General features: G+C 34.3%; 1 protein-coding gene across 4 annotated transcripts in view; it reads right to left on the bottom strand.

Moving 5' to 3' along the window:
• Nucleotides 1-2,480: 2,480 nt before the first annotated feature.
• The window catches only part of LOC113507709 (FH1/FH2 domain-containing protein 3), a 90,126-nt gene continuing 65,946 nt past the window's right edge, over nucleotides 2,481-26,660 (bottom strand). For 2 of the 4 annotated variants that reach the window (XM_026890679.1, XM_026890734.1), the window contains 9 exons: nucleotides 20,422-20,531; nucleotides 12,328-12,386; nucleotides 11,442-11,626; nucleotides 10,327-10,808; nucleotides 10,043-10,143; nucleotides 9,061-9,696; nucleotides 8,642-8,935; nucleotides 7,988-8,518; nucleotides 7,255-7,375 (listed from right to left, as the gene is read on the bottom strand). In XM_026890679.1, coding sequence (XP_026746480.1) covers nucleotides 7,326-7,375; nucleotides 7,988-8,518; nucleotides 8,642-8,935; nucleotides 9,061-9,696; nucleotides 10,043-10,143; nucleotides 10,327-10,808; nucleotides 11,442-11,626; nucleotides 12,328-12,386; nucleotides 20,422-20,531 — 2,448 coding nt within the window. In that variant the 3' untranslated portion in view covers nucleotides 7,255-7,325. Of the gene's footprint in view, nucleotides 4,386-4,791; nucleotides 4,842-5,314; nucleotides 5,431-5,636; nucleotides 5,777-5,899; nucleotides 6,093-6,285; nucleotides 6,504-6,622; nucleotides 6,881-6,965; nucleotides 7,089-7,168; nucleotides 7,376-7,562; nucleotides 7,566-7,987; nucleotides 8,519-8,641; nucleotides 8,936-9,060; nucleotides 9,697-10,042; nucleotides 10,144-10,326; nucleotides 10,809-11,441; nucleotides 11,627-12,327; nucleotides 12,387-20,421; nucleotides 20,532-26,660 lie in introns of those variants that run through there. The other 2 variants (XM_026890857.1, XM_026890785.1) reach the window with 2 other exon arrangements.

Here is a 26,660-nt window from a genome sequence, read left to right as displayed (position 1 = left end):
CTAAATGAATATTTTGTATGTAAAGTTGTTAAAAATATCTTTGCAATATACTGTTTTGTATATTTCCAAAGTCAAACTTGTCTTCCTCAGTAAATCACATTGTTTGTTTTTGTATTAATTGAAATAAATTTATTTTGGTTGTCAAATAAAAAGATTGATTTAATATTATTTTATGTTTTGTTTTTCCTTTTCAAAATGTGAAAATGTGCTTAGAATGACTTAGATTGTGTTTACACCAGGGATATGTTACAGTCAAAAGCGGTGTTGGTAGGTATTTTTAAGCTGATGGTTAGCCCAAAAGAAGTTTTCATCAACTTTCTTTCCTATGTACATAATATATGTTAAAATACATACTTTTGCTTTTTTAAAGGTTTGAAAGTGCAGACATTAATAGCTACATGTACGTAGGTAAATCTTGTACTTAACAACTGATGATCAAATGTTTTTTTTTTTGATATTTTTGAAACATACTATTTAATAAATAATAACATTGAGACCTACAACCAACACCTTCCTCTAAGGTTTAACAGTCAATTTCAATAACCACGACAAAAGTAGGTCACTTGCTTCAACAGAACACGTATTCTGATATGTGTATCTCGGGAGGCGTAGCTCAATGGTTAGAGCGTTCGCTCACGAGCGAGAGGTATCGGGATCAAAACCCGGCGCTCCCATGCTTGGATTGTAAAAGGTAACCTTTTGTTATTTTTACGTTTTTTTTTTCATATTTTTGACACATTACACATTAAAATTTCACATATTTTTTATTATTATTGGAATATTTTCCAATCTTGTTCCTTAAAGCCTCCGACTTAAGTTATTTAGTTATCTGTGGTAATTTGTCACATACATAACCGCGTCAATAATAATTTTATTAAAGTTTTTGATTAAGTTGTTTTTAAAGACTAAGGAGGTTTTTGTTTGCTAATTAGTGTTTTATAGTCACGGTAAATTTACAGTTTAATATCGATATCTGGTAACTTTTGATAACTACACAATATTAAAAATACATGGTTATACAGAAAATATATGGGAGCAAGTTTTTATTTTCAGTTGTTAGTTGATTTCCAGAGCGCGCGTAAATGCCAAATTATTCGATAGTGATTTGTAAAAATATATGTAATTTATTGAACCCTATGGAATAAACACTATTATGAAAATATATACATATTGCTTTTTATTTAATAAAATATGAAATTAGCCGTCCTTTTCAGTTCTGGCGAAATAAGGATTCAATTTTATAATTCTTTTCAAGATTGAATTTAACTTGAATAGGTATACAAAATAAAGTAGTGCATCAAAGCTATGCTAAGGCGCTACGAAGTTCGCCGGGTCAGCTGACTATCTACTATAGTCGAGGGAGGCGTAGCTCAATGGTTAGAGCGTTCGCTCAGCAAGCGAGAGGTACCGGGATCAATACTCGGCGCTTCCATTTGTAGATGATAAGCAAATTTTGGATATTTTTTACATATTTTTGCCACATTTAAATTTTACACGCAGCAAAGACGATGACTAGCTTTTCTAACGCACAGTAACCATGAGCCCCATCATGGAAGAATTACGTCGTCAGCGTGATGGTATTTCGTGTTTACGCTGTTTTGTGTGAAAAATCTGTCAAGTAATTTACTGTGAATAACTAAAAAAGAGAAAATGACTTTTTTCAATTTATCGGGCAGTAGCGCATGTCTGACTCTAAGGTCCGTATTACAGAAGGCTACTCAAGTCCAGTTTGATCTTAAATCACCTGATCATAGTTTAAATATTGAATCTGCACTTGAGGGTCATTCTTATTTCAGAACATTATTCAAACTTCACTCAGCTGAATCAAGATTCAAATCGCGTCTCAAGCAGAGAATATGTCTTGTCTATGAATCAGACTGTCTTCGTTTACAAATTTATCTTTCCCGAATTTCTGGTTTAACATACGCAAAATAAGAATTTAGTTTTAAACCGAATTAATAATTATATTGTGATTTAAAGACGATTAAGCTTTTTAACTGTAGGTTTTATTTAAAATCTTAAATAAATTATTGTTAAATAACGTTGCGTAACGTTAACGTTTAATAAATATCGTTTAATAAATTATCGTAATAATCAAACTCTTCAAAAATATCCATTATTTCTATTACGAAACAATTATTTGCTTAACTCAAAGGGAAATCTCTGCTCAAGCGCGGTGTCGACCACACTTGAGTAATCACACATCAAATCTCTACTTGAGTAGTAATCTAGAACTGAGTAATGATTTAGAATAAGATCTACACTCAGCTGAACTATGATCACCGAATCTATGCTCAAGGAGCGTTCTAAAATGAAATCTCAACTCAAATCTAGTTTTAAACAGAGATTTTGACTTGAGTAGCCTTCTGTAATACGGACCTTATAGTTTCGATTCTAATTATAAGGTAACCAAAGATAAAACTTCATCCTCAGCTGTCAACTTCATTTAATATCATTCGACGTGAAAATAAAACTGCATAATATTTTGAATATTTTATTATTGTTATAACGATAATGAATCAGTGGATTATCTAATTTATAACGAATACAATACAATAATTACAGTACAATAAACATAGTCACGCTACAAATCTCAGAAAAAGTGGTAATTAACAATCTTCATAATTATTATTAAATGTATTACGAACATTCACATGTAAAGACAGAATATGGAAACGCAGAGCTGACAAATACTTGCCTTAAGACTTGTAAAACAGGTGAGAAGATATTATTTCAATTTATTCTTAATCATTCTGCCGAAGCTCGAAAATTGGACTACATTCATAAATTCAAAAGTCTGACAGCAAAACCACAAAAAGTATTTAGTTAAAGGCTATTTACATCAGTTATTTACATTAAATACACACTAACATTGGGATATACATTACCTATACAGTTGATCCATAATTTAAAAATTGTCGCTACACACACTGAGCCGACTTCCTATTCAACCTACATGCTTCAATTGTAAGCCTCTTTCGAAAGCGGGCTCTATGCGTATTGCGACTAAGTCTTAATTACTCTATGCCTATTAGATGTTAAATTGAAACTAGTTTTACTTTATTATGAACGTGCATTAATCCTGTAATTAAATAGTGTAATATGATGAAATGCATATAAATTAGTACTGGACTACAGACTACAGCACAATGTCAGAAAACTACTAATATTAATTTAACGGTACACGGGAGATCATCCAATAATTATTTTCTTAGAGTATTTGATATTAAACTAAGTCTATTATAGACTTTGTCAAGTGAAAGACCTAGTGCGAGTAGTATACGTATTCATGAAGAAATTAGTTTCGCTTTTTTATTTCATAATTAAAAAAGTAACACACTCATATTTTAAAAGCCAAAGACTATGTGTGTTTATTACGCCTTCACGGGCAAACAGCTGCACTTATTATGTGGAGACAGCTGACACCGTAGATTATAGTAGGTTTTCGGTCATCGCTCTAAAAACGCGGGTAAAGACACGGTCATTTGTTGTTATAAGTTATCTTGAGGAAGCTCTCCTGCCCCTACTCGCTATAGTTAAGTTGTTACTGGAAAAACGTTATTCAGAAGTCATCAGACGAATTAACTAGATCACACATACGATATTAGCCTAACACAGAACATCGATTCTTCTTGAATAATTATAGATCTGTATTCGAACTACTGTTATCACTAATTGGGTATATAATATTATTACGACATGTATATTTACGAGATAAAATGGTAAATATTTTAAATGAAATTTTTAAAGGAAATGCAAAGATAGAAATGCAATTGTTTTTCTACTCTCGGCGTAGAAAAAAACATTTCTTAGGAAAGTATTTGATTTGTGAAAAATATCGTCTAAGCACGTATGAGTTTGTCTCTCAAATAACTGATTTTAAAATATTTTGGATCTAATTATGTTGTTACTAAAAACGATGATACTTTGGTTTATTATTGAAATAAATTAAAAATCACCATTTGTGGGACTAAACTGAAGCTAAATTCACACGAAAACTACGATAGGTATCTATTTCATTAGTAATTTGGATTAAATTAGTATTTCTTACCTAGCCTGATAATAAAGGTCTTAGCGGCAGATGAAATGCAATACTAGCAACTTTGCGAGATAAAGCCTCCCTATTATGGGTGTTAGTTTATATAATTTCTATCATTCTGTAGCTAATCGTGCATAGTTTAATATTTAGGGAGATGAATAATATTGCTATTGTTTTTTACTACAAGACTACATACAATATAGCTGGACTTCTAAAGCATTGATATTTTAAACAATTTTGCTTCGACATTTGGAAAACATTGAAATGAGATTCAAAAAACGTCGAATATCTTGTTTTTTCCATGTTACTGGAATTACGCGTCCGGCTCATTGTTCTGTTCCGGAATCTGAAACAGAAAGAATTAATTCTAAGATTTAAATACAAAATTTTTGGACATGCACTTAAAGTTACCTCGAAAATACCTAAGGGACGTTATAAAACGTAAATTTTTGTCCAGATCGCATTCAATGACGAAGACAGCATGATATCTAAGGGTGATAGTAGCTGTGTTTTGTTTTTGATCTTTCAGCATTGTATTGTGTGTACTGAACAGACGTTTGACATGTCCGGTCTGCAGACAATTTCTACTCCCTTAAGAGGTTGCATTCCAGAAATAAAAAGTTCGTAGCTTTCGTATCAAATATACGATATACCAGAAAACAAATGTCCATATCCACTTCAGTCATTGTTTATTGATATTTTTGTTCCCTGGAACACTCAACGGGTTATAAAAGAAAAGAATATACACGTACCGTAAAGATTCTTTCGCGTCATGACTGGTTTCCATCTAAAGTCCTGTTCACTGAAAACAAAATTGTAATGTTAAGAAAAAATTAAAACAGTTTTCGCCGCGTTCTACACGAAATGAAAGTTAAGTCGCAATTATGTTGTCGTCATTTTATCAGTTTTGAAATTTTGTTGGTGGCATTATTAAATCAAAACCTGTTGAACTAAAACATTTTGAATTTTCGCACAGCAAATAAAATTTAGGAATAACATTATCCCGCGCTGACTAAAATTTGATTTAATAACGGAGATAATTAAATCATCGATTCAGCTAAACAGTATCTATTAAAGTAAAAATTCGCATTATGATTATTTTTATGACCGTTTGCTCTTCAATTGAAAATATACTTTAAGACTTTTCTTATAAAGTGCATTATCAATCTTAAATTGCTATTAATCTCGATCTGAAAACAGAACAATACCAGCACAGCCTATTTCGAACACCATATGTAATATGTATTTGCCAAGCATCATAAAAATTGAACTTACAATTCTTGCGGTCAGAGATCCTGTTTCGTCGGCGTTCTCGAGTCATTGGCTTACGCTTTGATGTGGCTGATCGCACCAGGCTTTCCAATATTTCATCATCTGCCGATAAGTCTCCACTGAAAAGGAGAAAGCGGTTAGTATTTTTCCTTTACATAATTAATGAGGACTACTTAAAAACTTGCTTCTGTTTGGAACATTCTGGAACCCGCCAATGATTTTAGGTAAATATCAACCCATGTTTTGCGCCTCGAATACTGGAAATCTGAGATACTCAAAGACATCCTGACTATTAGAACCACTAAAGTCCATAAAAAATGCTTACTTGACTAGAATTCTCCTGCTATTTGGTTGACTCTTCCTCCTTCCCTCTGTGAGGCTATCAGTGTCGGGATCGGTCTTCAACAGTTCCTTCAGAGCATTATCAGCAGTGTGATCTCCATTTTTGTGAGAATAGTTGCCCACCTGAAACAATGCCATAGACATGAAGACATTAAATATTTTAGGGCTTGATTTTTATACTAAAATAGATCTTAATAACAAGAAAACAAGATTGTTTTTGTTTCGTTTAGAAAATATTATTCTTACATCAATAATCATCTTTCCCCTAGTCTTATTTCTCTCTCTATGGTTGGCTTTCTTCTCCAGCTGTTGCAGAACACGTTCCCTGGTAGTTCTGTACTCCAATGAGAACTCCGCTATGACCTTGAGGAATTCTGCTGGTTTTGTCTTGGAGATATCGCAGGGTGGAACTCCCAAGAACAGTAAGAACTTGTTGAATCTGTAACAAGCAAAAACGTCTTTGTTCTATCTGTCTCACTAACATACAAATGTAGAAATCGCAAGGGCTGATTCGCATCGCATTGTACACATTCAATTTTACATCGCAAATGCATCTAGACAAGGATTTCTGAAAAAAAAACATTACAGGTTGTATATTCTGAACTATATCTTAAATTATTTAAGCTATTTACCTGCTCATAACCCTCTTTTTAATAACGGATAGTAAAATGATTCTCTCGGCTGCATCGGTGAGGAATTCATTGATCTTGGTTTTAAAGATCTGTGAGCCGTCGTGTTTGGCGACGCGTTTCATGTGATCCCATGAAGCTTTGCAATCAGATTCGAGTTTTTGGAGATTTGCCGAAAGGACGTCAAAGTCCACTTTAGACGCACGGATTACGGGACCAACCTGAAAAATAGAATCATAGCGTTATGAGAGTGATGAAGTTACGCTCATTTATTTTATTTCTAAATAAAAAATTAAATTTTTTATATCGAAAGAACGTAACGTAACATGATAATACTTACTTCACTGAAAAAGTCAGAGCTATCTGGAAACTTTTCGATAATCATTTCACAGATGTGATACAACAGCGGATGCTTGTGCACTGTATCCTTAACCTCTACGACCTTGGACAGGTACTCCAGCCGGAATCCTTTGGCATAATTGCCATTCAAGTAGTTCCCCACTGTTCGTAAAGTGGATAGGATTACCTTGAACGTCCTGTTCACCTTCAACAATTCTATACCTTGCTTCAGGTCCATCAGTGGTTCCGCGATTTCTTTCTGCAAATGCCACAAAGGAAGTTTAGTTTTTAATAGCAAATAAAAATAAAAATAGATTGATTTTAGTTTGGCTCAGAAATCTTACCTCTAAATTGTCAAAATCCAATTTAAATACCCAAAGTTTGAGTCGGGATGAGAGTTCGTTGATAGAAGCCAAGGTGAGTAGGAACTGCTCAGCGCTTCCCAGAGGTAGGTCCGGGTTAGCATACTGTTTGAACAAAAATTAATAATACTGCATGTATTTCGTTGACCCAAAAATATTTATCTCAAAATATTCGGTAGCCTTACCTGCGCCTCTTGAATTTTAATTTTCTCTTCTTCAGTTGGAAGCATCGTAAGGAGTTTTTCTATACCCTCACGACCAATGACTGTTGCATCCATTTTCATGATGGCCGCTTTTATGGTCTGTGGTGTGGGCAGCTTCTTCATCGCTATGTTGATAGCGTTAGATCGCTTTGCGTCTAGTATAAGGTTTCTCTTTGGTTCCATAAGTTTCTGTAATCACCAGATAGTTCTACAGTTAGTTATATTATTATAGGTATTTTAAAATAGTTTCCTATCGTATTTCTAAGCCTTATACATGTTAAGTGTTGTTTGTAGAAATAATCATAATATATATATGATGTTTGAAATTTAAACAAAAAGAAAAGAAAATGTTTGATAAAAAATTGGTTATACTCACTTCCTGGAGACCCCCGAAGAAACACATGAAATAAATTGAAAGAGTAACATTAGTGAGAAAAATAGCTTATAATTTGCAACGTGTTTGAACAGACCCCAACCATACATACCGGTTATGTGCATGGACATGGACAACTTATGGAATTAAAATAGTGATCTTCTATCACGAATTTTATCAGATGATGATAAATTTTGTTTTGTTTATGAAAGTTGTCTATTTTAATTACAGAAGCGGTATTTATAATGGGGTCTGTATAAACACGTTGAAAAACCAAAAATAAAACATAGATGTCGATTCGGAATTAAACAAAAAAAATGGTAAAAAAAGATTTTTCACGTGTAGTGTGCTTAAATATTTCTAAATGATTTCATAACAAGTCTATCGCTGTAATTCGATTCAATATATTTTTTCGACTATAACCAAACTTACTTTGATTATTAAGTCGTTGGTTCTAGACTCAAACAGGTGCTCAAGCATAGCTGTGTCAACGCTGACGCTGGGCAGATCGTCCCAGATGAACCCTCCGACCTTAGGTCTGATGGCTACAGGAATAGGGTTCTCTTGGATCTCCCTCCAGAACAGCTTAACTGTCTTTTTATTTTTCTTTATAGTAGAGCTGTCAGAATCGTTTGACAACTCTGAAGAAAGAGCCGGTTTTGGAGGAGTAGGTACATTATTCTTAGAATTAATAGGAAAGCAACCGGGAAGGGGAGGAGGCATTCCCATAGGTGGGAACATTGTCGGGGGAGGAGGAGGAGGACCACTGGCTGCGTTAACAATAGGTGATGACATCTCATCATCAGAATCTTCACGAAGATCAGAGAAATCCAAATCACATAAATGGAATTCCCTGTGTAGACAACCCTTTCGAAGTTCCTCCCAATGCAAATCGTTCTCCGATACTTTGATTTCATGGACTTTGGCTGACTTCTCAATGGTAGGGCTTTTTATGATTTCTGTGGGAAAAGTTAAAGAATAATGTTAGAGAAAAAACAGTTGAAGAACAAACAAATCAAAAACAACTTTGACTAGTTTATTGGAATTGTGAACGTCTTGACAGAACTATGTGACGTCTTTACCTTTCGATTGAGATTTAGCTAACTCTTCTTTGGCTTTCGATACGATGCCTGCCATGTCAGACACTCTCAGAGGTTTGTCCTCCGAGGTTGGGCTGACTGGGCTGGTCAGTCTTTGAGCTAGATCTTTAATGCTGTGTTCTCTATTGAGCAGTATTCCACGATCATCTTTAACCTCAGGTGGCGTGTCAACCTGCTTTTGGCGTATTACAGCGATTGCATCCACCGCATTCACGCTATGACCTAAAGTTCCATTTTGAATTCTTTGCTTTAGACCAGATGTGTACCTTTGGGTTCCTGTGAATTTATAAATTATCAATTTATGTCTATTTAGATTATAAATAATCCAAAAAAATAAAAAAGCGATAAAGCATAACAACGCTGGTGATAAAATAATTAGTTGGTTAGTTGAAAGCACAAACCATTCTTTAAAACATCGGCTAAGTTAAAGTTCTTGGATGTCCTATTGTAGTAAGTGTCATCTTCTTCCTGGTGACCATTGACTCCATTCACGTGATTAGAACCATTTGTACTGCCATTGACACCCGAATAACTCTTATTATTATTATTATTGTTGTAAGTGCCATTTGTATAGTTCCCATTCGTGGTAGTAACATTCCCGTTTGTGTTTGTGTAATTCCCATTTAAATTTGTAAAATTTCCATTAGTACTCGCAAAGCTCCCGTTGGCACTTGAAAAACTTCCGTTAAGGCTTGAAAAGCTTCCGTTTGGGCTTGTGAAACTACCATTAGTGCTTGTAAAGCTCGCGTTAGGAGTTGAAAAAGTCCCATTTGTGGTAGTAACACTCCCATTGGTGTTATTGTAGCTCCCATTAGCGCTACCAAACAGTCCATTGTAAATGTCACTGGAACTGTTTAGCATCTCCTGTTGTTGAATAATATGGTGTGCCTGCCTCGCGTATCTGTCTCTTCTTCTTCTTAAAGCTGAGCTCAGTTCTTTGTTCTCTTTATTGTTATCAGTAATAGATGGTAAGAATTGTGTTCGATGGTGATTTGTTATTTTATTGTCTGTTTCCGTGTGAGTGATGACTGGTTTTGCTGTAGTTAGCGAGAAACGATACGATATAAAGAAATTCAGATTAATGGAAAATGTTGTTAAAAGAACAACTATTTCTTGTACAGTTAAAATTGATTCATTTTTTTATTATGTAATGTTAATATTGCGTAATTGCTCCTTTAACAACATTCATCTCAAAAACTCGGCAAACAATGAACGACAAGCTCAAATCAAAATTAAATTCTGAATTGGGTAATGGTTGAGAAAAAGTCTTAGTAAATTTAAGGTATGAAAAGCCATACCATGCAAAAACATTATTATTAAACAAATGGTAATAATGAAAGCACACCAAAAGTTATCTAACTCGATAAAACCGTAAGGACTTACCTTTCTCTTTGGATTGTTGTTTCTTAGATTTTCGCCGTTCAGGGCCACTTAAATTTATACTTCTGCGGCGAATCGAATTGATAACTGAATCATCCAGTTGTCTGAAATATTACAATGAATGTTTTAAAATAGTTTCAGACATTTTTAATTCATACAGAAACATTTAATTGCTATTTTCCATTTACTTCATTGGTGTGAGTAGATGAGTATCTATTACTATTTCTGACTTTAATATTATATTCAGTTTGTGCCGTCTGGTAGCCAGTTTTACTGCGTCTACTTACTTAAGGGCGGTGCCAGATTCGTCTCCATCCTCGTACAACAACACAGCCTCAAATATCTGAAGCTGTCGCAGCAAATCTAAATCGGTTCCTTGTTTAGACATGTATAGCTGTATGATGTCATCTATGCCTTGTTCCTGCAAAGCATCAACTTGATCGTAATAAGTGTCTCTCTCGGGAACATTGTTCAGACACCGATTGATCAAAGTCGTGGCGTAAATCAGGAGCTCCGTATCCGAAGCGTCAAAGTCCTGTAGGATCTTCATGATGTTGTACCAGGGCTGCCTGCCATTAGAATTATCTACGGAAACAATGGCATCGATGAGGAGGAGACAATTCTTATCAGTGTACTCCACGAAGACAAGGAGTAACTTCAAAGCGGTTTTGACGACGTGACGGAACTTGCTGGCGATGAGTGAGTATAGCCACTGAACACAGCGTGCGTGAGCCATCACTCCGTGCATCCCGTCCACGTATAGGAGTATCTGAAAACAAAACGATTTAATTGATCTTGGTTATTATGAGACTAGCTACTTTTTATATATGTTTCGGATTCCAAGTCTGGGTTATAATACTTGATCTTCCGGCAGCTGCGACATTAAATTAGTCAAAAGGTATGTCACTGTACAAAATGTTAAAAACATAATGTAAAATATTAATAAATCTAATACTGAAATTTAATACCGCCTCTAGATACGTGCTTCTTTCAATATGCATGATTAAACCTTTTGAAAAATATTAATATTCCATTAATCCTTTTATTAACCTGATCCTGAAATACCACTAATAAAAATCACGAAGACCGATGGAACAGAATCCGGATAATGGTGAATCCATATAACTCTTCTACGGATTATAAAGTCCCCATATTGTGCACAGCCACAATGTTCAAAATATGAGGCAGTTTTTAATTTTATCTAGGTTAGGTACAGTAGAGAACATTAATATATTAGAACTTTTAAGGATTCAAAATGTTAGCTTTGAGACGTTAATAAAATCATTGATCCGAAGCGATCACGAGAAAACTTTTAAGAAATTAGTAAAAGCATGGAAGAGTAATCTATTAATGAACTCAACTGTACAACAAAAACAATTGAAAATTGAAAACTTGTAATCACCTGGCCAAGAGCTCGGAGGATGTAATCGAGATAGTTGTGGTCCGCCATGTTCCCGACTTGCATGAGGCAGTCCAGGCCTTTATTGGCCACGAACTCATGAACGAGGTCCTTATCCGACTGCAAGATCTGTTTGAGCGTAAACAAAGCCCTGCGCAATTCCCGACCTTGAGAGTGAAGCAATCTCTCTGCAAAACACAAACAATCCCGAATGTTCCACAACGTATTCAATACAATGATACTTAAAAAAAATCGTTTGCGACTAAACAACAACTTGAGTGACTCATTTGGAGATCAAGCGGTGTCTATGGTAACACCCTAATACCTACAAGCATTATTAGGGGCATTACACTCGAGGGAGGACTTACGATTTTATTTGTTAAATCTACTTAATTGGCGCACATTTTTATTTTATTAGTACGAAATTTGAAGCTCGCAATTTTATTCTGAAATTCGAAATTCTGCAATAACAAACGAAATCCATACGCGCGTTCTCTAATTTAAAAAAATATTTTTTCTTCTTTTTACTGCCCTTTGACAGGAATAGGTAGGGTTGCAGTGTTGAAATGCATTGTTCAATGTTTTATTAATTCTTCAAGCCTGGTCATCATTCCTTCTATCTCGAGCAAAATCGTGAAGCAAATTCAAAATTGCTTTTCTCTAATCAAGTTCTGCCAAATGCAAAGCTGTCCATGGTTAAAGCCACATCAAATCCATGTATGGATAGACAGCGCAGGATAGCCCAAAATGATTATCTCTCGAAACGAAGCTACCCTGAAATATATCTCTTACTTTCAGAAATAAGTAAAGTTCATTGAAACAGTAATTGCCTCTTTTGTTTTATTAGTAGATGTCCTATGTAGCCACTCGAAATTGTGGATAAACTTACCAATGATGGCATGTACGCGGACAGACAACTGGGTACGGAGCACCAACGCATTTTTGCGGCTGAAAATAAAATAACAATTTTAATAAGTAAATGGAATTGAGGCCAAGGACGAGAACCTTGCACACTGTAAATTAAATTAAATATTAATTGCCTTGAAATCAAAGATCAATAATAAGGGTTGTGGGTGGCAACATATACAGTAATCATAATATATTCAAATGCAGGTATCGGGTTGAAATAGAAATATTGATCCGTGATTTTACTGCATGGATTACAGAGTGGCGTATAGCCTTTAGGACAACGTGGAGTGCGGCGCGCGGCGTGTTGCGGGTTCAATACTCGCACAGAAAAACATTTTAAAAATTTAAGAAAACTTAGTACGACTTTGAGTGTTCATTGCGCATGTGAATTGACATTCTGTAAGAATCCTCACCAAAATCCGCTTAAAAGTCACAGCCGTTCAATTTTGCCAAAACGAAAATGCAGACAAAATTATCTTCAAAATAAAGTAGTACCAATAAGTCAAGGCTTCGTCACTTCAGTACCTATTACACTTAAAAACTAACATCTAGACTCAGTAATCGATAAGTAATCTCATTATTAGATTACAGATTTGTTTGTTTGTCAGAAGCTTGTTAGCAGATTACAATAAATCACTTATACGTTCGAAAGGTAATCGTGAACATCGTCCACTCGGCCACTGCAGCGCACACGTGATCAAAGACAGGGAAACCTTGACATTCAAGAGAGATTCAATATTCGTTTACAAAGGAAAACGTATTGCCTTTCAAACTGTTGTCAACAACACAAGACGAGTTGCTGATAGTTTACAATTTCGAATATCAGGAGTATGTTTATCTGACAATATATTTTTTTTCTTAGTATTGACTTACAAAAAGAAAATATAGAGGTATATAGGTATACCTATATATCGGTATACCTTTTTTTATTATAAGTATAAGTTTCTGAAAGTTACAAAAATAAACTCATTAAGCATATGCATAGATGGTAATCGACACTATTGTATAAGGCAAACTTAGTCTTTATGCCAAGTGTGAATCCCGAAAAAAGCTATGTTCGGACTTTGCAAAACTCACCCTGGTTCGGAACGAATATTTTGGAATCGAACCCATGCTCCGTGTTACGGCTAGTCTTGCAACCATCCGAGTCAAAAAAAATTAGGTCGACGTGGTGTCAAAAACTTTACAATGAAAAAAGAAATGTGTTTTCTGATTAAATTGAATGCTGGATTATTATCAAAAACAACATTATGGGGATTATTATTAATTGCATCTGCAGATATGACAGCTTTACATGAATATAAAATAAATTAATTTTGGGAATCAATTTGTTGGTAAACAAAACGTAATGCGTAGTTGGTTTATTGATTTGCTCAGCAAAATATTAATGGAGTTACTATGTTATTACAATAACGTGAATCTCAGCGCTACATTTAATTCTACAAAACGTATTATGTGGTACAAAAGGAAAATTATAAACTGTATTTGTATAAATGTTTTTGTTCCGTGAAGATTTTCACCACAAATTTACATGAGCGAAGATTTTTACTTAATCCCGTAACGAAAGGTTTAGCGAACACAAAAATGCACAGCACGGGTTTTAGACACACCATCCGCTAAACAATACGACATTATACCAAAAAGAACTTCCTGTATTCTTAAATCAACGGATTCATATTGATCCCGAAGAAGTTCAACAGGTATGAACAAATACAGATCGTAACTCACATGTCTTCCTCTGCGTAGTCTTCATCCTCGTCCTCAGACATATCATAATCCAGGTCCAGATCTATGTTCACTTTTACGTACACTTCTTCATCAATCCCAGAATCCAAAGACACTTGTCTAAATTTTCTGGTCGGTACTGAACGTTCGAGCGATGCATTTCCCCCGGCCGAGTCGCACCGTGTGAAGTTTCGCATGTCATCTTCCATTTTTCCCCGACAAATTGTATACAGGCTGATTAATTTCTCTTAAGCTTTTCCCGAGACGATTGTTGGGAGATATTTAACACATTCTAGTAGTAGCAATTCTAAAGTTCAAATGTGTAAAAGTTAAAGTTCACTGTATTTCAATTTTCACTGTACGCATGAAACTTAACACAGTTTAGACGAAATGTTATACAATTTAATTTTATTAAAATAACTCGATAATTTGGAATACATTTCTGATTGATCACTCATATTTATCCCGATATATCAAGAAATTCACTGTATGCAGAAGGAATATGTTTTTTTAGGTCAGTAATGTCGGTGGACGTGTTGCGCGCCCGCCTTCTCGCCGACAACTGCGGCTATCGCTCACTGATAATACAATTTTACTTGAAGCTAGTACTGAGAGTAAAGGATTTTGCGGATGCACTGCCGGGTAATTTACGAATTATGTCATTCCATCTAAGACCCTTTTGATGCTAGACATCCCGTTTTGGTAAGGTCAAGAGTATTCTCAAGGAACTGGTTCGCTAATTGATTATTCCGTATTGACACAAGTCTTCCTACGTAAATTTGGCATTTTCGTGTGCAATGAAGACTTGCAACAGAGTGTACTAAGTTCTAAGGAGGTTTACTTTCGCGATAAGGTCTAAGTTCGATAAAATATCAGTTGGAAAGAGTTCTTAACTACCAAAAGTGAAGATTACGCGAAATGAAACAGAATTTCGCATGCCCATTCGTAAGATACTTTAATAGTAAGTTTTCTCCCAGAACTTTAAAACACCCTGTGTATACGCTCGCAGTGTAAGTTCATTGTTCAAACTAAGACTTAGTTTTTGTTAGCGTTCGACTTCATCGCGATGGAAACAGAATCGAAAAAAGCGCTATTGAACAAAACATGGACGTTTTCGCTCGTTACAAATACCCATACTTTCTACCGCGATGATATAAAGTGACATGTCGCGATCACGTGAATTACACTGGCTTTTAATGAGCAAATATTTTTGACTGCTCCGATAGCCCAGTGGTTGGGGTAAACCACGCCAAAACCACTGAGCGCGACGGATCGCGGGCTCGATTCCCGCGTTTGTGTGATCCACGAATACTTGTCCTGAGTTTAAGTCTTGAATGTTTGTGTTGAATTTCCTTGGTGCGGGATTCGGCTTGCGCTTTTCATTGCCCAAAGATTTCAAACTGGGAGTATCTGGTCACGTTTCCCGTCTTTGTCGCTAATTAAGCTGATGTTTTGATGCTTTGTAAATATTACACATATTATAGAATAGCATTTAAATTTAGTTTTCCATCAGTATAAGCCAATAATGTAAAATATTAGAAAAGTTCTCTAAATAAAATAAAAAATAATATTGTAGTACAATTTTATCATAACTAAAATAGGATGACTAAAGAAACCACGTCTGACTGTTTAAACCTCGAAATTACTCGTTTACCGGGTCAGTAGCGTAACAGTAACCCAAATATATGTACATGTGTCGAATCCGGTACTGATCTATTTATAAAATCATGGAAAATGATGCGTCCTATGGAAAAAGCTTGATAACGTTTCTATAGCGAGTCTTTTGTTACGATATTCCGCTAATCGGGTAAAGGAATATTTGTAGCTGTATCAGTCCTTTGTAATATTATTTCAACTACAAAAACATACAGTTGACTTCAAATAAATACTAAAGAACTAAATTTAATAATAGTTTTATAGGATCAAGTGACTGCTATTTCACGTTTAATTAAAACATAATCAACCTAATCAAAGTAAAAGATTTATGAAAAAAGTGCAGACATATTGAGAACATTCTTGAAGTCTGTTGAAAAGTATTAGATTCGACCTCATCAAGGTTGAGGGGGTGAGGTCATATTCCAGACAGGAGGATATCGGTATGAAATGTTGTCTGATGACGTCACGTTATGTGCGCGTCTTGGCGTAACTAGCTTTTTAATTACTTGTTTAAACAAAAATACAAGCACTTTTTATAATTTATCGAATGGAGGGAATAGGTACATCGCTAAAATTTTCTTTTCAATCCCGATAGCATTTAAATTTCATATGAGTCTTCACATTATTGTCTTGTTAATTTCTTTTGGATATATAATATTTTTTGTTAATAAAACCGACATCTGTACTAATAAATTAAATCCTTGTATCTCGGGGGCTTCCCAAATATCAGTTCACATGCAAAAAGACACCTACCCAGCATTGGTGGATCACACAAAACGCTTGTCGTACGCGGGTTCGAACCCGCGACATCTCGGGCCCAATAGGTTTTGGGTTGGTGACGTTGGCTATCTGTCTGTACAACCACTTGGCTATCTGTGCAGTGGATGTGGTTTTATATAGTTTGTAACTCAGAATATTTATTAGATTTTTTCCAGCTGCAGGTACTTTATGCAAGAACTGAAGGCACGCAAACTTACAACGAAGTTTGAAGAAGTCTTTGCAATTCTCCAACTAAAACTGACAGAGAACCTTTAACCTTTTGTCCTATAAATATTTGTTTCTGCACAAGAACTCATATAACAGTAAAAATGTAGTTTGAAAGTAAATCATAAAAAGTTTTCCAATTAAGTTGCTCTGATTTTCTAATTAATCTTGTTCGCTGAAATTATGTGAAAAAATTCTGCGTTTTGAACTGAAATATTCATTTTGCATTTGGATCAGGCAATCATAAAATTTGCTTGGACAGCCGCAGCACGTTGTAGTTTGGGAGTACAAGCTTAATTGAACTGTCAATTGTAAACAACGAAACTGCTGAGAACTCACCTTGTGATATTTCGGTGAAATGCGTACTGAAATATCAGACAAGTACCTGAATTTCAGCTGCATTGATTTTGAGAGCAAAATTCACTTTGATGCGGTTTTAGGTGCGCACTATCTGGAGGATGCCGAAGAGATAGTCAAACACAGCTGTTTAGAAACTATCCATTCGTAATATTGCAAAGTGCATGTAATGTTTGAATGGTCAGTCGCAGCTCAAAGTTCACCAACCAAAATGTACCGAATAAACTTCAATATCAAAGTTCTTTTTTTTTATTCGAATTCGGATGGGATTTTGATTGGCATAGTATTTGGTGAGCCCACAGTGGACCAGAGCGACACTTCTAAAAATATCCTTTCTCCATCACAATACATATTCTTTCTTTACTTTGAGCAGTGTTTGTTCAAAATCTATTTCTCCCTACATTTTCATCAGCAAACTGCGTAGTTTGGTGATGCAACTTCCTACGTTTTAAAACAATCAGTCTTCGCTGTTAGGATATCCAGCGCAGCGGATTGTCATCATTCATTTAGGCTATATTTGCAGCCCCTGCATTTACAGTGGCTTGTCAATCAACATATAGGATCGCATCCAATGGACGTGTTACATTCGCCTTCTTTATTGGTTTAATTTTTTAAGGTTTGTTAAAAGAAAACATTATATATTTGTTTAATGTATGTAAGATGTTCTAGATTACTATGAGTTTTATAATTGCCTTAAAATTTGACTTGAAGTGAAATTTCAGATTTCTTTGTTTTGTTAATAACTTTATTTAAGTTGAGAATGTGACAGAGTAGTTCGTTATCCAATACATTTTCTTTCTCCTATTTTGGTCAAGGAAAATGAAGAAAGACTTAGAGAATATCAAGTCACTTTGAACAATATACCTATCTAACCGGAATCGCAACGAATATCTGCGGACTAGACAAACTGTTGTTTTAGGATCGAACCCGCAACACGTTCACTTGTTGCGCCTACACTTTACGGATACCACTTTGAATTTCAAACTGAACTTCGTGTAGAGTGTTTTGTTTGCGGTTTCACTTTTCTTCTGTGTTTACGGAGCAGTGTGAATGCATGTCAGACTTTCAATGGATGGTAGAGTAGGCGAGTTTTATTTTATACAGGAACAGAGGGGAGCGTGGAAGTGCCGGAACCGAGCAATAAGCGGTCGAGGGGGACCAGCGACGCATATTCATTCAGGGTCTAAATTAATACCAGATAATAATGTATGGCTGTTCTGATTTGTGCACTTTTTTTGTTGGCTTTGAAAGAGTGATATTTTAGTGATATCCTGGTTGATCGATAGCGCATTGGTGAACTTTTTAAAAGAGAATATGTCTTTCGACGGGACTCTTCGTATTTGATTTCTTATTTCATACGTAGTAGAATTTAGTTAAGCAACTTACCTTAAGATTTTTACATTAATTGAATAGGTATACGTGGAAAAATAAAATATGTCATGGCGTACTCGTATAATACATCACAGCCGTCTAAACATTTTACGAAGATGACATTTACAAATAATAACGCAGTAAATTACAGCAGTTTATCGTTGTCAATGTTGTTTTAATTTTTTTAATTATCGATCTGACTGACTAAATAGATTTTTGCTTTTTGCATCCAGTCATCATCCCTAATTGCAATTACATAAACTAAGATAATACAAACAATAATACAATAATCGTGTTAGAACGTACATTTAATTCACGACTCGGATAACGGATTTGAGAATTAATTAGCAAATATAATAATTGACTGCAGTTATCCGTTATCATTAGTCGAATTAGCAGGGCTCCGATTCTGCTATTGACAATGGCCGATGAATGAATGGTAATTGGATTAAATTTGAAATTATTCCTATTCTTTTAAGCATTTTACCAATACCATAATTGAAAGTCTATTGTATTGACCTTAAGTATACCGTCCTGCACTAAATTTCAAATTATTGTGTAGAAAAATACTTAAGGGAATACGAAAATTGACATTTTAAGTCAAATTTCATTAATTCATCGGCCGTTTTAAATAGCAGAATTGGGGCCCTGTTGTTTCAATGAGTTAAAAGTTGTTCTGGTTCCAGGGATTATTATGATTGAAATTGATAAATGTACAATCGTAATCTCTTTGTATTGACTATTGAAAATTGCATTTATTTATTTCAATAACAGTGAATGAGGATTGCTGATGTACCTACGTACGTGGGGTGTGGGTTTAGTAAATTGCTTGTTGAATGTTATAGGTTAAATCCAAAAATATATATTCGTAAAACATATTTTCGGACGGCGATTGTTTGCTAAATGTTGTACGTTATATATTTATATTCGATCGACAGATTATCGGACACGAGAAATAATGAATTGGAACTTCTTTGATGGGTCTTTAACCTACCTAAACTGTTCATCTTTAAAACATTGGTATGCTTCGCTACAGTCAGTCGTCAATCAGTTTTGTAGGCATAGTGGTTTCTTAGGTTTACGCAAATGTTGGACATTGAAGTGAAACAACTTTTGCGGATTTTATCGCGGTTTAATTTTAGATTTTTGTTCCCGACGTTTCGACACCTTAGCAGGTATCATGGTCACGGGCAAAAGTAGTTTCATTACAATTTAGGCATTTTCCAAACGTAATAATAATGACTCTAAGGGCGCATACGAGTTACGTGCAAAATAGTTTTAATGGTAAAGGGCTTTTACCCAAGTATGACATCTGATAGGAGAGTTTTACATCGTTTTCAATTATATCAAAGGAAATTAATTTCCTATATAAATTCGTTTTTTCTATTACTCGATAGTGAACATCTAAGGTTCAAGGTTTGACCCTTATTTATTTTATTTAACTAACAACAGTCTTCAATGTAGGTAAATGTAGTTAGATTTTCTCAGTTTTATTAAAGCGTGAATTTTCTGCTGTTATTTTCTAAACACACTGAAGTGACGAGGTCCTTTGTGATATTTTATTATTAAGTAAGAATAAGAAATACTTTTCTTTAATTTTTGCTTCAAAATTAGGTTTGGGTGAGTGACTATGATAGATGTATTTCTTTTCTTCTCGCTAAGGTGGAAATATGGGAAATTTTATTTTAAAAGACCTCTTGAATACTTTGAAATGGAGTCAAATTAACCGTAATTCAAAGCACTATAAGTTACCCATATAGAAATATCCAAGTTCATAACAGTCGTTCATTATTCAACTCCGTTACGAGATCAAACCCGCACCTCTCCGTTAACCACCTATGATAGCTTATACCACTCCGCAATCAGGCAAAACATAATTTAAAAAAGTATATATATATATTTAATAATAATAATATAATAACGATATTTATTATCAAATCTTTTAGTAGATAGCCTTTAGATAGCCTTTGATAAGACTTACCTGTCCTGAAGTCCGTCAAGTTCTTCATCCTGTTCTCCAAGTGTGGAGTCCAGGTCTAAGTAAGGTCCATAATCGCCATCTTTGAAGACCTGCAGAGTTGCGTCATCAAGCTGTAACAGAAAGAAGCAATCTGTAAGTCACTTTTTAAACGACTCGCTCATTAAGCAATTTAATCCTTGTTTCGCGGAGGGTTTCACAAACATTTAAGTCAAAGGCACAAACTCAGTCAGAGTTAGAACAAGCATTCGTGGAACACACAAATGTTTGTCCTACGCGGAGATCGAACCCGCGACACGTCGCGCTTAGTGGGATTGGCGTGGTGACCGCAACCACTCGGCTATCCGCTATCAAATCAAGTCATGTCATATCAACTCGACCTTGGATTTTACCGATCGATGAAGTTTAAGGGCGGGTTTACATACTTCAACGAAGTATCAAATCTTTTGAATCGTGACGTTCATTATGTCTGCTTCATTTGGAGCGCCATCTACGATTTATCAGTGAAGTGTAGCAGTGAACGCGCGCAGCGTTATCGAAAATATTATTACTTTACACAACAGATGGCGCTGTCTGCTCATATACAATCTCAATGGATTACTTTAACTTTATGACTTATTTTGATAGGTACGTATTTACTTTGAAAATAATGCAAGTTACCTTTTTTGTTGTATTTACATGTTATTGCAAAATTTGCGTTACGTACCTACGTATATAAACATCATTCGATTTTTTAATGGGTTAACATTTTACCTATTTCTCTTCGCAAATTCATATTTTTGTTTTAAGTTTAATACCACTATTACACTAACTTGGATATAAAATAGGTGTGTGAAATTTGATGAAAAGAACACCACACTGATCCAATGACAATAAATATGACGCCATAATAAAACTGTCATTGTTCACTGAAAAAAATGTGACATTACTGTTGAAAAAACTGCATCGATTTATAAACGAAATTTTAGCGCCATGTTTTAGTACACCCGAGTATGTAGAATTGATATATTTTACAATTGTTTGAAAACAAGTAAGCGTATAATTACTTCAGTCTGTGTCTTGCGATATAGAAACAATAGTGACTCACTGTCTGTTAAATAATTTGTTATTTTTGACGTAACGACGTTTGAGGCTGTAAAGTGAAGTAAGTGACCTAAATCTATGTATAAAAAATATATATACACACGTTTGTAGAAAATTGATAAGAAATAATTATAGACCGTAACGCAATGCACATGAAATTTAATTTCGTTCCGCGTAAATGTGTATGTACCTACTGTAAAATAAATATTAACAAACACATACATACTCGTAGGTACCTACATAACAAGTCTTACAGTTCATGAAAATAATTTGACGCCTGTCAAGGTTAAATCGTTCATGAAAATGCAGAAAAATTCTGTAGTTAAGTCCTAATTGATGAGCTTTTTAAATTACTATTAAATAAGGTTTACACAAACAATTGTTTTTACTCACGGGATCTCACGGGAATGTGGTTATAAACTATCTGTGTACCAAGTCTCGTCTTAATCTGTTCAGCGGTTTATGCGCGAAAGAGGAACAACCATGCAACCATACATAAAACCTTTCGCGTTTGTAATATTATAAGCATTAACAACATTGCTCCAATTCAGAAAATCACCACAAAACAAAATAATACGATAAATGCCAAATTGTATGTCATAGAAGCAGTTTATAATAGAATCGTAAACTAGTATAAGCTATGTGATTTAATCGCATTAAGAAGCAATATTTCTGGTTTCATATTGTAAACGATTTCTAACATTTGGGACCGTTTGACCTATTTTAAGAGATCATAATTCCTTCTCGCTCGATTTCGTTGGCTGTTTTATCGATAAAATCGATTGGATTCCTTATTGACACCTCATTACGCCAGATGCAAAATAGTCAACATTCTGCGAAAACGATTTATTTTCTATTTCAGACACTTCTTACGAATGCGCGGTTTCCAGGAGTCAAGAAGTTTTTACAGAAAAGTAGTGATCCCATTGCTTATTAATTTATTTACTTTGTATAAGAATTGAACGCAATTGCCAACCATCTTAAAATCTAGGTTATACACAGGCTAAGGGGATTCCAAAAGCCATTTTTATATTAAATAGCTGAAAATGATTAAGGTTTTATCGCCACAAAATATTAGCCCATACACATTTTAAATTATGGCACAAAACATAGTAAGTACATTAGATAGCGAGTCATTACAACGGAAATCTAAAAAAAAAACAAGCACAAAACAAGATTCCTATCCACAACCGCATACTCATAACGTTCCATTCCAAAAAAAAGAATATTTCTAAAATTATAACTCCAAAGATAGCTTTATATAAACACATATTGACATATTAATATCGATTCCTAGATCGTGTTTTGTCGGTAACGTTTCCACAGAGATTTTTGGCGCTCTGCCAATGAGTACCTGTTGGACTTACTCGCGAGACGCTAAAATAGTCTTGAAGATGAACGTGTTAAATTGTTGCCCAAAAGCCCACTATTGGTGTTAGATGATGTAGCAACTCCTTAGTTAGACTTGCCCATAGAGTTTTTTGTGCATGGAACAATCAATGACTGCCAAAAGGTGATAAACAGAGAGGGTTTCTTTCGTTTTCAGTTACATGCAAAGGTTGTCTAGAAGATATTGCTATTAGCAATAAGACCACCATATTACCTGTAATTCTATGGTGATATTCTATTCCATTCTAATCTATTCTACAAAAACTGAACGGAGTGTTCAAAACCCAGTCCTCATTCAGTTTCGGATCTGTTCTGCTGAACTCAGCTTCAGTTTTTGAGTTCTATTTCTCTTGTTTTCTAAACGACCTCCGCATTATGTTTTTTAGTCCTTGGTTTGGGAGGATTTTACAACGAAGGGTTTACCGTGTAGACGTCAATCACTCGGCTTTACGTGCAGTCAAATCAGTCTGCTTCTGGGTATTGAAAACTCTTTTTATTTTACCTTCCTATTATTTTTTCCTGTGGATTTGGGTGTCTTTTTGGAACAACCGAGTCTATGCTGTTTTTGATTTGACGTTATGCTTTTGTTATTATTCTAGAAGCTTGTAAATCCTGGTTTAAAACGTTCTAGTGTATCCAACAAAATGAAATATATTTTTTACTGAACATACTAAGGGTTATATTTAATAAGGATTTTACTAAAAATAATAAATTTTTAAGTGTCGTGTTTGATTGATCAGCCTTTTAGATACAATCACAGTCATTGACATTATGTTTCGATAAGATATAATAATTACTTTTTATAAATTTGGGGTAGGTATTTCAAACTACGAGCCATTAATTGGACTTAAATTTACCTTTATTTTATTTCTTTTTTATTTTATAGCTTATTGTTATCATTTCGTTAGTCTTTCTTTGGAATTATGGATGGAAGTTCTTGATCCTGCATCATAATTTTAAAATTGCTTCCCAAAATGTATGTTTTTCCTTTTGATTCGTTTATATACTAGTGGTTTAAATTTTAATAGTTTTATACACACGTTAAAACAGCCAAGTGCGTGACGGATACGCGTTAACTTAGTCGACTGGAACTTTTGAAACAACCAGTATAATTTGAACGTTAATTACAAAAGTTAAGTGTGCATCGATCGGCCAATATGACATGGTTATTTAATACTTTTTTAGGTAGTTGCAAGATAATGTATGAAACCAGTTTAGCTAGAAGTTTTAACTATTTTTGTGTGTATTTGAATTGCTAATTTTTGTTATCTGTTTAGAACCTTGTCAAAGCCTAACGAGTTCGCAAAATTGCTTCCTTTTAAGGTTTGATTGTGTCGATAATGTGCTAGTTTACTTTCAGTTTATTGGTACATTCATGGAAAATATTTGAGTACCTTAATATTTTTAATAGTAAGTTTAAGATACTGTGAAAGTGAGGGGAAATATGAATTCTTGAATGTTTCTTCTATAGATAACGTTGACAAAACGCTCATGCGTATTGCTTAGTGATAGTGATAAGTCAAAGTCAAGGTCATTTTTTAAAAATGAAAACCAAACCATGCTGTAGAGAGCTGCAGAGACCACATCAATAAAGTCATTCCTTTGTGATTCCGATATCCATATTAATATTCTTAATGTCGGTCAGTTAACTTTGGACCTCCGGATTTTAAAAACAGGCAGTTAAAATCGCCGCCTACCATACAAAAAATTGTTGTTGTTAAAGAATGACAAGCAAATCATTCATTTCTTATTTAAAATATTAGTTTAAGAAGAAAAATAAACAAACAACTTGAAATAAAATCAACTGATACAAACTTAGTGATTTTTTTACATTAAATCGAAATGTATTAACAAAATTCATCTACTTCGAAGTTCTGAGGTAACACATAAAAATATCTAATACAGACGATTATTGTGAACCCCCTCTTTTTTAAAATCTGTTGAAAACTGAGAAGAAGCCTTAACAAGCATTTTTATTTTCACAATAAATGTAAATATCTCTCATAAAATTCACTAAGCACTTAAATCCTATTTAGAATAACACTTTCTTAATTTATTTTCACTTGAGATTCTCAGGTTAACTTTAATTAATTAAAATTATGCAAAGACAGATTAGACTCACGTTAATATGTAAATCAGTACTAAATAACCTCTAACCCCAGTTAATAATTAACTATACGCGATAACCGGTATATTTGTTTTATAGTTTTCTCCACATTTTCCAAGTTACAGTTAAAGTACCGAGTTTAATTAAGATAAGAGTTAATTAATACTTATGTTAGACTGATAACGACAAAGTTATCTATAGTGAAGTAGACTATATATTTTATGCAGGTTTTTTTTACTTGTTACATAGAAATAATGTTTCAAGGACTTTCTTAAATTTTTTGTCAATTTTACAGGAGTTGGAAATTATATATTTTTTTGTTCTAGTAACATCATTGATATCGTACCTCGTATTGATTAATACCTACAACATAAAATTAGTGTTTTTGATTGTAGCTCTTTCTTTTAAATACTTATTTGTTTACGCAAACGTACGTCGTAATCATCGAGTTGAAAAGTAAGAGTTAAAAAAATATCCACGCAAGTAGATCAGTAATATAAAAAGTTGATACTAAACTTTTTGGTTACGTATTCCTAATATGATATTTATTCTATTTTGATTCTAATAATATCCATGTACCCGCAACTTTAATTTCTATTTTACATAATTATAATAGCAACTTAAGTTACTCCTTATTAGGTATATCACCTATCTGCCAATACAAGTCCCGTTAAAATCGGTCAAATCATTTCAAATATTAACCGGAACAAACATACAGACAAAAATAATTGATATGTTATTTTGTGTACCTACCGAATTTTCATATGCATGTAGTAAATACGGTTATTTCAATATTACAAACAGGCACTCCAATATTATATTTATCTATGTATAGAAACAACAATTTCACTTAGCGACATGACATAAACCAGACTGTATCAGATAGTCTAGACTAGATGATACTGTAAATTAAAGTAATCGATTAAAATCCATACTAATATAAAATACAAAAGTATTAGTCTGTCTGTCGCGCTTTGATGCCAAAACTCCTGAACCAATTGTAATGAAATTTGGTACTGGAATCGGGAAACATCACGCTGTAAAATGAAGTCCACGCGGATGGAGTCGCGGGCAATAGCTAGTCTGTTATAAATGTGAGTCACATGGTCTTTAGTGGGACTTCAGACGCGGCCACGAGTCGCTTCCAGGAACTTCGGGCGCATTATTTTTGGCAGATGTGGTAACTCGATGACACAGTTATGACACAGGAAGGTAAGGTCAGGGGGTTCAGTGGAACGGCTATTGTGGGATGTTAGGTGTAGGTATGTATGTGCAATAATGTAGGTATAGTCATTTGTTCCGTCTTCCTGGACTTTAAGACTATGAGGTTCTCAAAGGGACGGGTCTTTTAATGAACTTTTGATAAATAGGACCGATGTTGACGTCTTTATCTTTATTGTGAAATGTTTGATTGTATTCGGTTATAAAATATGTTTTTTTTTGTCATTTTGGTTTTGTGAGTGGACTTTCGACTTGCCACTTCAGTGCGATCAGCGTTGTGACTTGGATATCGTCGCTTGCTTATTGAATTATTGTTTTCTAATTTAAGTACGTATTTAAAATTCATAAATAGCATTACAATTAAAATCATGACTTTGTAACTCTGGTAGGAAAACATAAAAAAATAAGTCCTCTATCTTCTTCAAATCATCATTGTTTTAAT

This window comes from Trichoplusia ni, chromosome 1 (genome assembly GCF_003590095.1).
Source record: "Trichoplusia ni isolate ovarian cell line Hi5 chromosome 1, tn1, whole genome shotgun sequence".
NCBI lineage: Eukaryota > Metazoa > Arthropoda > Insecta > Lepidoptera > Noctuidae > Trichoplusia > Trichoplusia ni.
Note: the sequence above shows the minus strand (reverse complement) of the source record. Positions and strands in the feature narration are given on the sequence as shown.